Source organism: Scylla paramamosain, chromosome 49 (genome assembly GCF_035594125.1).
Source record: "Scylla paramamosain isolate STU-SP2022 chromosome 49, ASM3559412v1, whole genome shotgun sequence".
Classification (NCBI taxonomy): Eukaryota; Metazoa; Arthropoda; class Malacostraca; order Decapoda; family Portunidae; genus Scylla; species Scylla paramamosain.
The window spans coordinates 934153-947204 of NC_087199.1; the positions used below are offsets into that span (position 1 = coordinate 934153).

The window sequence follows — 13052 nt, forward strand, 5'->3', positions numbered from 1 at the left end:
TTACCCTCCCACTCCCTCTCACTCTCGTTGCCTGGTGGACACAACCCCTTCAGTATGTGTGTGTGTGTGTGTGTGTGTGACAGTTGGCTCCTCTGATGAACGTATAGATAAACAAACACAATCGGTCACACAGACTGAGGCAAAAATATGAAAGCTTTGGTGGTGATAAGATAGAGACGTACAAGATGGCGATGAAGGAGCAAAATAAATGAACAGATAAATGATAAATGTAGATAAGATGAATAAATTAATAACAAAGACGGTAATGATAATAATAAAGCTTTAGTTGAAGTGACACGGGTTTTCAATGATGTTTTTTAGTCTTTTCAGTAACGCGACTAACATTTCTACACTATTAACGGGATAAACACCCTTAACAACCCCCGCTGATCATCCCTGTGGCCTTGGGAGAGGTAACAGGTTCAGAATGGTACCTTTACAACCACGAAAGATGATTAAACTGCGTCATTTAAACTGAGTCAAGTGGCTGTAGCGAGTATCTACTTGATGTTTACGTCCCTTGTCAACGTAGCAGGGTACAGATTGAAGATGTGAAGTGGAGAGTCAGGGAGAGGGTGTCTGGTTGCGATAAGACGATAAACCGCTAGTAATTAGGGCACCAGAGACGAGTGGCAGGCGAGGCAGTGGTTGAGGAAGCTTCTGTCAGCACCACGTCTCTCAGGACTCAGCGGCGACGTGGTGCGAGAAGTGTACAAAAACGCGAATTCCCTTGGGAGGCCTACAGGTAAAATTTCTCGATAACTGCTAACTTAATAAATTGCTTTCAGAGAGTCATTACTTATATTACTTTAAAGCTAATTCCCTTATCGTTTTCCCCTGTGGCAGATCTCAGTAAGTGAAGCCTTTGCAGTGAAGGCTTCATGGAGTCTGCAACGAAGGAAGACCCGTTGGTGGAGAGGAACGGAAAGGAAGAGAAATGCAGGGTGAGTGTCACAGGGTACGAGGTAGTGTGGCAGGGTGACAGGGTGACAGGGTGACAATGGGCAGTGCGGCAGGGAGATATGCTAGCAGGGAGGCTGGCACAAAGGCTAATGGCAGGGAAACAGGGAGGCAGGGACACCAGGGCAGGAAGGGCCAGGGAGTGTGGCAGGGACAAGGGACAGGGAGGCATGAAGGTAGGGACAGATAAGTGCGGCAGGGTAACGGGCAGGACACCATTGAGGCAGGGACAAGGGCAGGGTGGCGGGGAAGCAGGGGCAGGGATGGCGCCACAAGGAAGCAGGGACTGGTCATGTCACTGGGGCAGGGACAAGGGCAGGGTGGGGGGAGGCAGGGCAGGGGCAGGGGTGGCGCCACAAGGAAGCAGGGACTGGTCATGTCACTGGGGCAGGGACAAGGGCAGGGTGGGGGGAGGCAGGGGCAGGGGCAGGGGTGGCGCCACAAGGAAGCAGGGACTGGTCATGTCACTGGGGCAGGGACAAGGGCAGGGTGGGGGGAGGCAGGGCAGGGCAGGGGCAGGGGTGGCGCCACAAGGAAGCAGGGACTGGTCATGTCTGAATTTTAGGGCAAGACAAAATAAACGAGATTTTTTTCATCATGTTTGTGTTGTGAGTGTTGTGGTCAGGTAACACACCACTAATGAACGGAGGAGAGAAGCAAGGCGGCAGTGTTGGAGGCGTGGCCAGTCTGGCGGTGCAGTGGCGGCGTGTCTCGCGGCTCCCTCACACTGTGTCTCTGCTCCCCCCCCCACAGGGCGACAACCCCGAGGACTGCCAGGTGTGCATGACAGCCTTCGATGACACCCTGCAGAGGCCGCGCACGCTGCCCTGTGGCCACACCTTCTGCACGCCCTGCGTCAACAGACTGACGGCGCGTGGCCAGGTGATGTGCGCCACCTGCCGGCTGGGCCACCCTGTGCCCGAGGCAGGGCAGTTCCCAATCAACTTCACCTTGGAGGCCTTCATCACGCGGGGCAGCGACTCGGATGCAGGGTCGACGTCTTCGTCACCCAGGATGGCCAGGCGCGCCAAGGCTGGGGCGAAGGGCGGGGGTAGCCTTGGGAGGAAGATACGCTCCATGCTGCAGGAACAGGAGGCCAAGGTGGTGGCCGCCCTCGACGCCTGCCAGAAGGTGCAGTCACAGCTGGCTCAGTACCAGAGGACCCTGGCGGGGTGGGGCAGTCACCAGCAGCAGCTCGAGGACAGACTGCAGTCGGTGATCAACGACAGCAAGAGTGCCCGGGTGCTGGTGCGGCAGGAGGAGGTCCAGGTGGCGGTGAAGAAGGAGGAGGTGCAGCAGGAGGAGCAGAGGCTGCACGGTGTGCTGAACGTCCTCCGCAGGGTGGCTACGGAGGAGGAGGCGGGCGTGGCAGTGGTCGACGTGGTCCACTGCACTCACGACGCCGAGGAGATCCTGGAGGAGTGCCGGGTGATGCTACCTGACGTGCACACAGTCACTGCCGCCAGGAGGGTGAGTGGCAGCCTAGGGGCGTGAACGTGCACCACACTGAGGCCTGTGTTCTAAAACGCTTTGCTGTCTCACTGCAACAATACTCCAATGCCACAGGGATGATTACCAGGGGGCTCAGAGTGCTTCAGCCTGTTAATAATGTAGAAATCTTGTTACTCTGTTGCTAAAACCATAAAAAAAACCACCCTTAAAAACCCACATGTAACTTCAACTATACTCTGGAATGTAGTGCAGGTGCGGGAGGAAGCGTTTTAGAATGTGGCCACATGTTGCTAAGCTCAACTAGGAATCACATCGGTCAATTCTTTCTCTAAACTTACGTCAGAACATTACAGGAAGCTTGGGGATGAACAATAGAACTCCAGTTGTGTCCACGTTTGCACCACAACACTCAGTGAAGCCACAACACTCAAGAGATCGATTCAAACACAAATGTTGCTGTTCTTTTAATTTTCTTTTTACAGTTTTTCCGGTTTCTCTAGTTATCAGGGACAGAATGGCGTCTCGTAATGAAAGACTTTGATTTTGGCACCTGGAAACTGTTACTGTGAGTGGATGCCCTTCCTAACCTCGGACAGTCTAGTTATCAGGGGCAGAATGGCGTCTCGTAATGAAAGACTTTGATTTTGGCACCTGGAAACTGTTACTGTGAGTGGATGCCCTTCCTAACCTCGGACAGTCAAGTTATCAGGGACAGAATGGCGTCTCGTAATGACAGACTTTGATTTTGGCACCTGGAAACTGTTACTGTGAGTGGATGCCCTTCCTAACCTCGGACAGTCTAGTTATCAGGGGCAGAATGGCGCCTTGTAATGACAGACTTTGATTTTGGCACCTGGAAACTGTTACTGTGAGTGGATGCCCTTCCTAACCTCGGACAGTCTAGTTATCAGGGGCAGAATGGCGTCTCGTAATGACAGACTTTGATTTTGGCACCTGGAAACTGTTACTGTGAGTGGATGCCCTTCCTAACCTCGGACAGTGGCCTTAAGGGACTGCCGCTTGTATGCCTGATGGCTTTATGCACCTTCCCTTATTTCCTTACATTCTTCTGTTTGTGAGAAGCGGAGTGCCAGAACACAATGCCCAGACTGAGTGGAGGACGTGTTGGACAATGAAACCTTCTAATAAGATCATGAATTTATTTTTTTTGTTGGTGTTTCAGGTGAGAGAGGCGTCCATGGCAGCTGTGGAGGCTGTGAAGACCGTCCACGCATCTCTACCAGCGCCGGACGCCCCTTCTGACGCCCTCTCTCCGCCCATCGCCGCCTGCATCACGGACAAGATCCAAACACTCCTCACACCAACTCTGAAGGTAAGTAAATGAGCTGACTCCTACTCTCTCTCTCTCTCTCTCTCTCTCTCTCTCTCTAACCACGATTATTTTCCAAGGTCACAAAGATGATTACCCATTTCTCCCAGGCTGCTGACCTTCACAAAATGACCCCCGCAGCCCGCAGTCTGATCCAAGCAGGCATGGTGGTGGTGGTCACGCAAATGGAGCACAAGAGACACGCGCGGATGAGCCTGGAGGATGGCCGCCTGTACCTCCACGCCCTGCAAGACCAGCCCCCGCCCCCCTGTGTGGCCAGGCTGCAGGTGCGTCCCGTCCCCCCCTACCTTCTTCTCTGCTTGTTTCTGTCCTCGTTGATCAGTCCTCCACTTCACGTTTCTCTCACTTCTACTACTACTACTACTACTACTGGTATAGATGGTGATGCAGTGTTGCCCTCTCATTGGTCAGTCCCTCAGGCTGTGATTGGTTACCTACACGTGTCTCTTCTTTACTTCTAGCTTTAAAAGTTTTGAAAGTACTATTTTCTTGCTGTAGATATTTCATGTCCTACGTCAAAGGGAGGCTGGCAGACTCACCCTCCTCAGCTGCTGTGCTCTGTGATATACAACAATAAATTTATACTTCAGTCCACACAACTCTCAGTGCGCATGTCGCTTGTCTCATGTCTGCACAGATGAGCGAGGTGGTGCCCGCTGCGCCGCCCTGCCTCGTGTTCCTGGACCTTGCCTGGCCAGACGCCGCGCCCAGCAGAGTTCTCATCCGCCTTAGCCCTGACACACCTATGGGCCGCCAGTTCCTGCTGCTGTGTACTGGCCAGCGAGGACCCAGCTACGCCCACACGAGGCTGTGGCGCGTGAGAAACAAAGGAAAGGCTGGGGAGAGTGTCTGTGGCGGTGACTACGAAAGAAATGATGGGACTGGCGGGGCGTCAGTGCTACCAGATCTGGAGGGCGGGCAGTACTGGCGGTCTGGGCGTGCAGGGGCGGTGTGGGGGTGGGCGCATAGAGGTCCTGCACATGGCACCCTCTTCGGCATTGTCACCAGGGACAGGCAGGACGGCCGTGTGCTTAGCGGTGTCTTCGGCGAGGTGGTGCGTGGACTGGAGGTGGTGGTGGCTGCGGCACAACACCAAGACATCATGGAGGTGAGTGTGGTGGGCTGTGGCGTGGCGCTGTGTGGTGCCCTGGTGCCCTGCCCGTGACCACACCAAGGCAGGGACTGGTGGACTGCCGCGTGGAGAGGAGAGGTGATAGATGGAGGAAGAGAAGTGGAAAAGTGGAGAGAGAGAAAATATTTTAATGTCAACAAGCTTCAATTAAAACAAACTAATATTTCACTTGTGTCTTTACTCTTCATCTACATTAGTATTGCTTGACATGCGTGGCTTAACAAATATGGCGGCCAAAACTCTTCAGAGGAATTAGCGGGGGACGAAAGGGCGACATCTACTGAGGATTTCCAGCAGAAGCACTAGAGACGCCACAGCGACACCTGGTGGAGGAGAGGAAGCTGTGACTGTTCAGAAACGCCCTGCTGTCTTACCGCGACTGTTTTCCAAGGCCACAGATGATAAGCAAGATTCCAAAGAGTGTTTCTCCTGTTAATATTGTGGAAATGTTATTAATCTGTCACTAGAACCGTAAAAACACCCTTGAAGACCCGTGAACCTTGAGGAATCTTCTAAGCAGCTAATCCCATCCTACCAGACCCCTTGTCAGACTCTCCTAAACCTTGCCATATCCTTCTAGACACTCCCTAACCCTCCCAGGCATCCCCAGACCCTCATAAACACCCCTATACCCTCTCAGGTCCTCTCCCACAATCTTCACACACCTTACCACACTCTTGAGACACTTGCCAGACCCTTCCAGACTCTCCCAGACCCCGCCAAACTCTCCCAGACCCATTTCACAACCGATTAGACCTTCCCAGAGCTTGGAGTCTCCCTCGCTGCCTCACCTCCGCCATACACGCACAAGACACCGAAGAAGTCACCAAGATCAAGAGCTCTACGTGTGTCGCTCTCAAGGGACAGTCTCCGGGAGCACTTGGTGGCGTTAGGAAGCTCCCGCTCATACAGGTGTCCCAGGATGCCCGTGTCCCGCAGGTGGCGAAATCTGTGTGGGATTAGGACCATGTGGGATGACAGAGATAAAAAAAAAAATGAAGGAAACAAAGGAAGAATGAGGAAAAACAGAATGGAGACAACACAAAGGAAAATAAAGAATGAACAATAGGTAGTAGCGAAGGAATGAAATGCAGAGGAACTGTAGAAGAAAACTAGTGAAAAAAATGAAAAGGTTTACGAAGGAAGGGAGGGAAAACTGAAATCTGAATGGAACGCTTAGCACTTTCCTCATTCTGTTTCCTCTCATTAGGTTAGGTTAGATGAGGTTAGCTGAGGTCAGGTCAGGTCAGGTGAGATTAGATTAGGTAAGGTTAGGTGAGGTGAGGTTAGGTTAGGTTAGGTTAGGTTAGGTATGATGAGTATAAGTGAGGTTAGGTAAGGTTAGGTAAAGTTTGGTTAGGTAAAGTGAGGTGAAATTAGGTCAGGTTAGGTGAAGTTAGATTAGGTCAGACGAGGTGAGGTTAGGTCACATCTCAACACACAGCAAGATGTAGGGGGTGACTTACATTTGATCCATTTTCCTCCTGAGTGGGAAGCCCTTGCGGTACCCGACGCTGAGGCTGGTGGCGCTGAAGAAAGGCTTACTTGTCATGTACAAAGGGCACGTCTTACTCTGGGGAAGGCATAGCGTGGCCAGAAACAAGAACAAGAAGAATGAGCAAGAAGAATGAGTAAGAACGAGAGGAGGAATGAGAGCAAGAGGTCGTTTGAGTTTTAAATGGCTGTCCTGGGAGTGATTTGAATTGGGAGTTGCCTTGACACAGGTGAAATTAGGTCAGGTTAGGTTAGGTTAGGTGAAATGGTGAAAGGCTTAAGTTAACGTAGAACAACCGCATGTGAAGCTCCGAACATTGTAACATCTTGCTTCGAAACCTTGTCTTCTGAAATACGTTTACCTCAACTATTTTTCAAGGCCACAGAGATGACTAGCCAGGTTCCCAAGGGTGTTTCTCCTATTGATAATGTAGAAATCATGTTAATCTGTTAGTAGAACCTTAAAAACACTCTTGGAAACTCCTGCATCTTTTCAATTACAGCTTTTGGAAGTAGTGAAGGTCTGAAGAACCCGGCTGATCATCTCTATGGTCTTTGGGAATAGTGACGATGAAAGAGCAAAGCGTTTCAGAATAGGCCTTTGTGCAAATTAAGGAAGGTGTCACAAGATAGTTCCCAAGGGTGTTTCTCCTACTGATAATGTAAAAATCATGTTAATCTGTTAGTAGAACCTTAAAAACACCCTTGCATCTGTTCAATTAGAGCCTTTAGGAAGTAGTGAAGATCTCTGTGCCTGTCCCAATCAAGAAGGGGGTCACAGGAGCACACAACACCGCAGTACTTTGGGTCATAAGAGTCCAGTATGACCATGCAGTGAAGTGTGAGTGTGTTGTCTAGTGTGCTGCGTCCTTTGCGTCACCCACCAACGTGAAGAAGTAGCTGAAGGCAGTCTCAGCGCCAAGCCTACTGGATATAGTCGCGTGTTGCCCCATCTTCGTAGCCTCCATTGCTCGAGGGATGTCATTGTGCACCACGGCTTGTTTGCGGAGACGGTACAGCAGTGAACCCGCCTCGGCAGACTGCAGGGAGGCAAGGCACTCTCTAGGGACACCAGTGTTGTTTTGAGATGTGAATGCCTCTGTTATCACCTCCTCTATGATAGTCTGTAGTCTCTCTCTCTCTCTCTCTCTCTCTCTCTCTCTCTCTCTCTCTCTCTCTCTCTCTCTCTCTCTCTCTCTCTCTCTCTCTCTCTCTGGAATTCCTCTGACAGTCTTCAGCCTCTCTTTCCTGAATTGCTGGATCTTTTGCCCAAACAAGACACACACACACACACACACACACACACACACACACACACACACACACCCTTGAGGAACAGGACAGTCTCGTGAAGTACCCCACTACACCCTTGCAGTCTAGGCACACAACAGCTGGCCCCACACCCCACAGCACACACTGGTTCACCGCAACTCCTTCACAATGAGACAGTTCCTTACCTTGCACCTCCATTCACGACCACACCAGATTCAGGCTAGACCCACAGCTGGTCACATGCACCCCTACTTCCTGACATAGACTAAAGAACCCTTCCTCCCGTTTGACCCACCAAAAACAGCTGGTGAATCATGGATCCTTCTAACACTAGGCAAGGTATATCAGTCTCCACCAGTTCCTCCATGCTGTCAAAGGGGAGGCGCAGTTTAGGAGCGATCAGCATTGCCTTCAGATTAGAGCGGTACACGATACCCACGATAAGGACCATCACCATCCATGTGCCAGTCGCCAAGCGCATCAGGTTGCCTCGCACACCAAACTCCATGGCTGCCAAGTTAGGGTAGGTTAGGTTAGGTTAGGTTAGGTTAGGTTAAGTTAGGTTAGGTTAGGTTAGGTTAGGTTAGGTTAGGTTAGGTTAGGGTAGGGTACGTTAGGTTAGGTTAGGTTAGGTTAGGTTAGGTTAGGGTAGGGTACGTTAGGTTAGGTTAGGTTAGGTTAGGTTAGGTTAGGTTTATGTTAGAGTTTGGTGATATTAGAAACAAGGCTATCATGAAATCAGTATTATAATGGACTGTATTTTGAAGGGCCTCTCTCTCTTTCTCTCTCTCTCTCTCTCTACGATTGTTTTTCAAGGTCACAGTGATGATTATCCGGGTTCTCAAGAGTGTTTCTCCTGTCCATACTGCAGAAACCTTACCAATCTGTCACTAGAATCTTAAAAACACCCTTGAAAACCCACGTAACTTCAACCAGGGCCAGTGGAAAGTGCATGTCACCTGTTTGTAATATAGAAATCTGGCCAACCTGTCACTAGAACAATAAAAACACCCTTGAAAACCCACGTAACTTCAACCAGGGCCAGTGGAAAGTGCATATCACCTGTTTGTAATATAGAAATCTGGCCAACCTGTCACTAGAACAATAAAAACACCCTTGAAAACCCACGTAACTTCAACCAGGGCCAGTGGAAAGTGCATGTCACCTGTTTGTAATATAGAAATCTGGCCAACCTGTCACTAGAACAATAAAAACACCCTTGAAAACCCACGTAACTTCAACCAGAGCCAATGGAAAGTGCATATCACCTGTTTGTAATATAGAAATCTGGCCAACCTGTCACTAGAACGATAAAAACACCCTTAAAAAAAACGTGTACTTTAATTAGTGCATTTGTAAAGAAGCGGAGGTGATTTAACAGTACATGCCAATCCAAACTGACTGACATACCTTTAGCCGCTTGTCTCACCTTGCCCAACGAAAGTAGCGAAGATCCATTGGAAGATGTCACCACATTGGACCTCCTTCTGTCTTGTACTGGTCCCATCATGGCCCTCTGACCTGAAACAACACCTGTCTGTCTGTCTGTCTGTGTCCTGTGTTCTGAAACGTTTTGCTGTCACCGCTACTGTTTTCCAAGGCCACTGAGATGACTAGCCAGGTTCTCAAGCGTTGATAATGTAGAAATTTTGTTAATCTGTCACTACAACCGTAAAATCACTCTTGAAAACCCACGTCACTTCAACTGCAGCCTTTTAAAAGAGTGTTTCACCTGTCGATAATGTAGAAATGTTGTTAATCTGTCACTACAACCGTAAAATCACCTTTGAAAACCCATGTCACTTCAACTACAGCCTTTTAAAAGAGTGTTTCTCCTGTCGATAATAAAGAAATCTTGTTAATCTGTCACTGGAACCGTAAAATAACCTTTGAAAACCCACGTCACTTCAACTACAGCCTTTTAAAAGAGTGTTTCTCCTGTTGATAATGTAGAAATGTTGTTAATCTGTCACTAGAACCGTAAAATCACCCTTAAAAACCCACGTCACTTCAACTACAGCCTTTCAAAAGAGTGTTTCACCTGTTGATAATGTAGAAATGTTGTTAATCTGTCACTAGAACCGTAAAATCACTTTTGAAAACTCACGTCACTTCAACTACAGCCTTTTAAAAGAGTGTTTCACCTGTTGATAATGTAGAAGTCTTGTTAATCTGTCACTGGAACCGTAAAATAACCTTTGAAAATCCACGTCACTTCAACTACAGCCTTTTAAAAGAGTGTTTCTCCTGTTGATAATGTAGAAATGTTGTTAATCTGTCACTAGAACCGTAAAATCACTTGAAAACCCACGTCACTTCAACTACAGCCTTTCAAAAGAGTGTTTCACCTGTCGATAATGTAGAAATGTTGTTAATCTGTCACTACAACCGTAAAATCACTCTTGAAAACCCACGTTACTTCAACTGCAGCCTTTTAAAAGAGTGTTTCTCCTGTCGATAATGTAGAAATGTTGTTAATCTGTCACTAGAACCGTAAAATCACTTTTGAAAACCCACGCCACTGCAACTACAGCCTTTGGAAAGTGGTGTCGGCGTGAGGCAGAGGTGTCTCGCATAACTGTACCTTGGTATGAAAGATTGCCATGCGAGGAAAACTAAATTAATCAGCTGTCTGACTGAATGACTGAATGACTGAATGAATGACTGACTGACTGACTGAATGACTGAATGACTGAATGACTTGAGTACCTGTCTGCAGAAGTGAAGTAAAGAAGTCTGGACCAAATCCTCTGCGTCAGGAAGGTGCCAGCAGAGACCACTAGGAGAGCACTTGCCAGACACAGCCACACCTGACCAACACGACACAGACTTAGAGATTAACCTAACCTAACCTAACCTAACCTAACCTAACCTAACCTAACCTAACTTAACCTAACCTAACCTAACCTAACCTAACCTAACCTAACCTAACCTAACCTAACCTAACCTAACCTAACCTAACCTAACCTAACCTAACCTAACCTAACCTAACTTAACCTAACCTAACCTAACCTAACCTAACCTAACCTAACCTAACCCAACCCAACCCAACCCAACCCAACCTAACCTAACCTAACCTAACGACACAGACTTAGAGATTAACCTAACCTAACCTAACCTAACCTAACCTAACTTAACCTAACCTAACCTAACCTAACCTAACCTAACTTAACCTAACCTAACCTAACCTAACCTAACCTAACCTAACCTAACCTAACCTAACCTAACCTAACCTAACCTAACCTAACCTAACCTAACCTAACCTAACCTAACCTAACCTAACCTAACCTAACCTAACCTAACTTAACCTAACCTAACCTAACCTAACCTAACCTAACCTAACCTAACCTAACCTAACCTAACCTAACCTAACCTAACCTAACCTAACCTAACCTAACCTAACCTAACCTAACCTAACCTAACTTAACCTAACCTAACCTAACCTAACCTAACCTAACTTAACCTAACCTAACCTAACCTAACCTAACCTAACCTAACTTAACCTAACCTAACCTAACCTAACCTAACTTAACCTAACCTAACCTAACCTAACCTAACTTAACCTAACCTAACCTAACCTAACCTAACCTAACCTAACCTAACCTAACCTAACCCTCTTCTCTTTCACCAAGACTGTTTCCCAAGGCCACAGAGATGACCAGCGGGGTTCTCAAGGGTGTTTCTCCTGTTCACAATGTAGAAATATTGTTAATCTGTCAGTAGAACCGTAAAAACACCTTTGAAAACCTTGGTGGGAATGTTCATCTGTCACTGGAACCGTAAAAACACCCTTGAAAACCCTGTGTAACTTCAACTACAGCCTTTTAAAGAGTGTTTCTCCCGTTGATAATGCAGAAATCTTGTTAATCTGACACTGGAACCGTAAAAACACCCTTGAAAACCCTGTGTAACTTCAACTACAGCCTTTTAAAAGAGTGTTTCTCCCGTTGATAATGCAGAAATCTTGTTAATCAGTCACTGGAACCGTAAAAACACCCTTGAAAACCCTGTGTAACTTCAACTACAGCCTTCTAAAGAGTGTTTCTCCCGTTGATAATGCAGAAATCTTGTTAATCTGACACTGGAACCGTAAAAACACCCTTAAAAACCCTGTGTAACTTCAACTACAGCCTTCTAAAGAGTGTTTCTCCCGTTGATAATGCAGAAATCTTGTTAATCTGCCACTGGAACCGTAAAAACACCCTGGAAAACCCTGGAATGACTTCAACTACAGCCTTTGAAAATTTGTAGAGATGCAGCGGATATATTATTGTATATAGACCCAGTAGAGGCAAACAGTCCTTTTACCTGCAGAGTGTACGGCTTGACGAACCCCAGGAGGTCTGACTCGAAGCCCGGTTTACGGTAGATGAGAGTCTGGAAGTCCATGAAGAGCGGGGAACTAAAATGCATCACACTCATTCGCTGGCCACTGACTGTCATAACTGTTCCTGTCATGTCCACCTCCTGAGAGAGAGAGAGAGAGAGGAAGAGAGAGAGAGAGGTTATTGGAAGAGTTTAAGGTGTTAGTGGTGAGTCAACAGGGAGTTATGAAAGACTAGACAAGTATATGGCTAAGATAACAAGTTGAAATAGTCAGGTATGTATTGTTTAGGGACTACCACGTATACAACTGACAGCTTCTTGCACCAACCATTGTGTTATCATGTTGACACACACACACACACACACACATAAACACACCTTTCTTTCCAGCGATAAATAGTCAGGTGTGTATTATTTAGGGACTACCACGTATACAACTGATAGCTTCTTGCACTAACCATTGTGTTATCATGTTGACACACACACACACACACAAACACACCTTTCTTTCCAGCATGCCCAGAAGACCAGTTGAAGAGCCGTTTTCCAGCACACGGCCAAAGTACGAGTGACGAGGGACCTTAAATATCATGCTGTGTTCCGCCATTAAAGGGAGAACAAGTTGAATTAGGATTATTCCAATATGCGTCTATTAATTAGGTCTATTAGGTAGTTATCTCAATGTGAACAAGACTCAAGCCACTTAAACTAGAGACAAAAAGCTCTGGAACTTTCTCTCTCTTTCTCTAGTTCATCTCTATTCTGTCCACCTCCCTGATGCAAGAGTTAACCAGTATTCTCAGTCTTTCACCACTATTCTGTCCATCTCCCTAGTGCAAGAGTTAACCAGTATTCTCAGTCTTTCACCACTATTCTGTCCATCTCCCTAGTGCAAGAGTTAACCAGTATTCTCAGTCTTTCACCACTATTCTGTCCACCTCCCTAATGCAAGAGTTAACCAGTATTCTCAGTCTTTCACCACTATTCTGTCCACCTCCCTGATGCAAGAGTTAACCAGTATTCTCAGTCTTTCACCACTATTCTGTCCACCTCCCTGATGCAAGA

General features: G+C 47.6%; 2 protein-coding genes across 3 annotated transcripts; one reads left to right on the plus strand and one right to left on the minus strand.

Annotated features, from left to right (window-relative positions):
• Positions 1-585: 585 nt before the first annotated feature.
• On the plus strand, positions 586-5060 carry LOC135095397 (uncharacterized). Of its 2 annotated transcripts, none has more exons than XM_063996201.1 (6): positions 586-745; positions 847-944; positions 1714-2430; positions 3596-3745; positions 3853-4029; positions 4401-5060. In XM_063996201.1, the coding sequence occupies exons 2-6, from the start codon at positions 882-884 to the stop codon at positions 4926-4928; spliced, it is 1635 nt and encodes a 544-aa protein (XP_063852271.1). In that variant the 5' UTR covers positions 586-745; positions 847-881; the 3' UTR covers positions 4929-5060. The 2 variants fall into 2 exon arrangements, with proteins under 2 accessions (XP_063852271.1, XP_063852272.1); XM_063996202.1 differs by having other exon boundaries at positions 588-745; positions 816-944.
• A 28-nt stretch (positions 5061-5088) lies between these two features.
• LOC135095398 (uncharacterized) lies at positions 5089-12653 on the minus strand. The gene is made up of 9 exons (XM_063996203.1): positions 12490-12653; positions 11970-12128; positions 10371-10471; positions 9091-9182; positions 7957-8171; positions 7274-7429; positions 6362-6468; positions 5687-5844; positions 5089-5218 (listed from the first exon to the last, which is right to left on the minus strand). The coding sequence occupies exons 1-9, from the start codon at positions 12592-12594 to the stop codon at positions 5148-5150; spliced, it is 1164 nt and encodes a 387-aa protein (XP_063852273.1). The 5' UTR covers positions 12595-12653; the 3' UTR covers positions 5089-5147.
• Between the last annotated feature and the right edge of the window lie 399 nt (positions 12654-13052).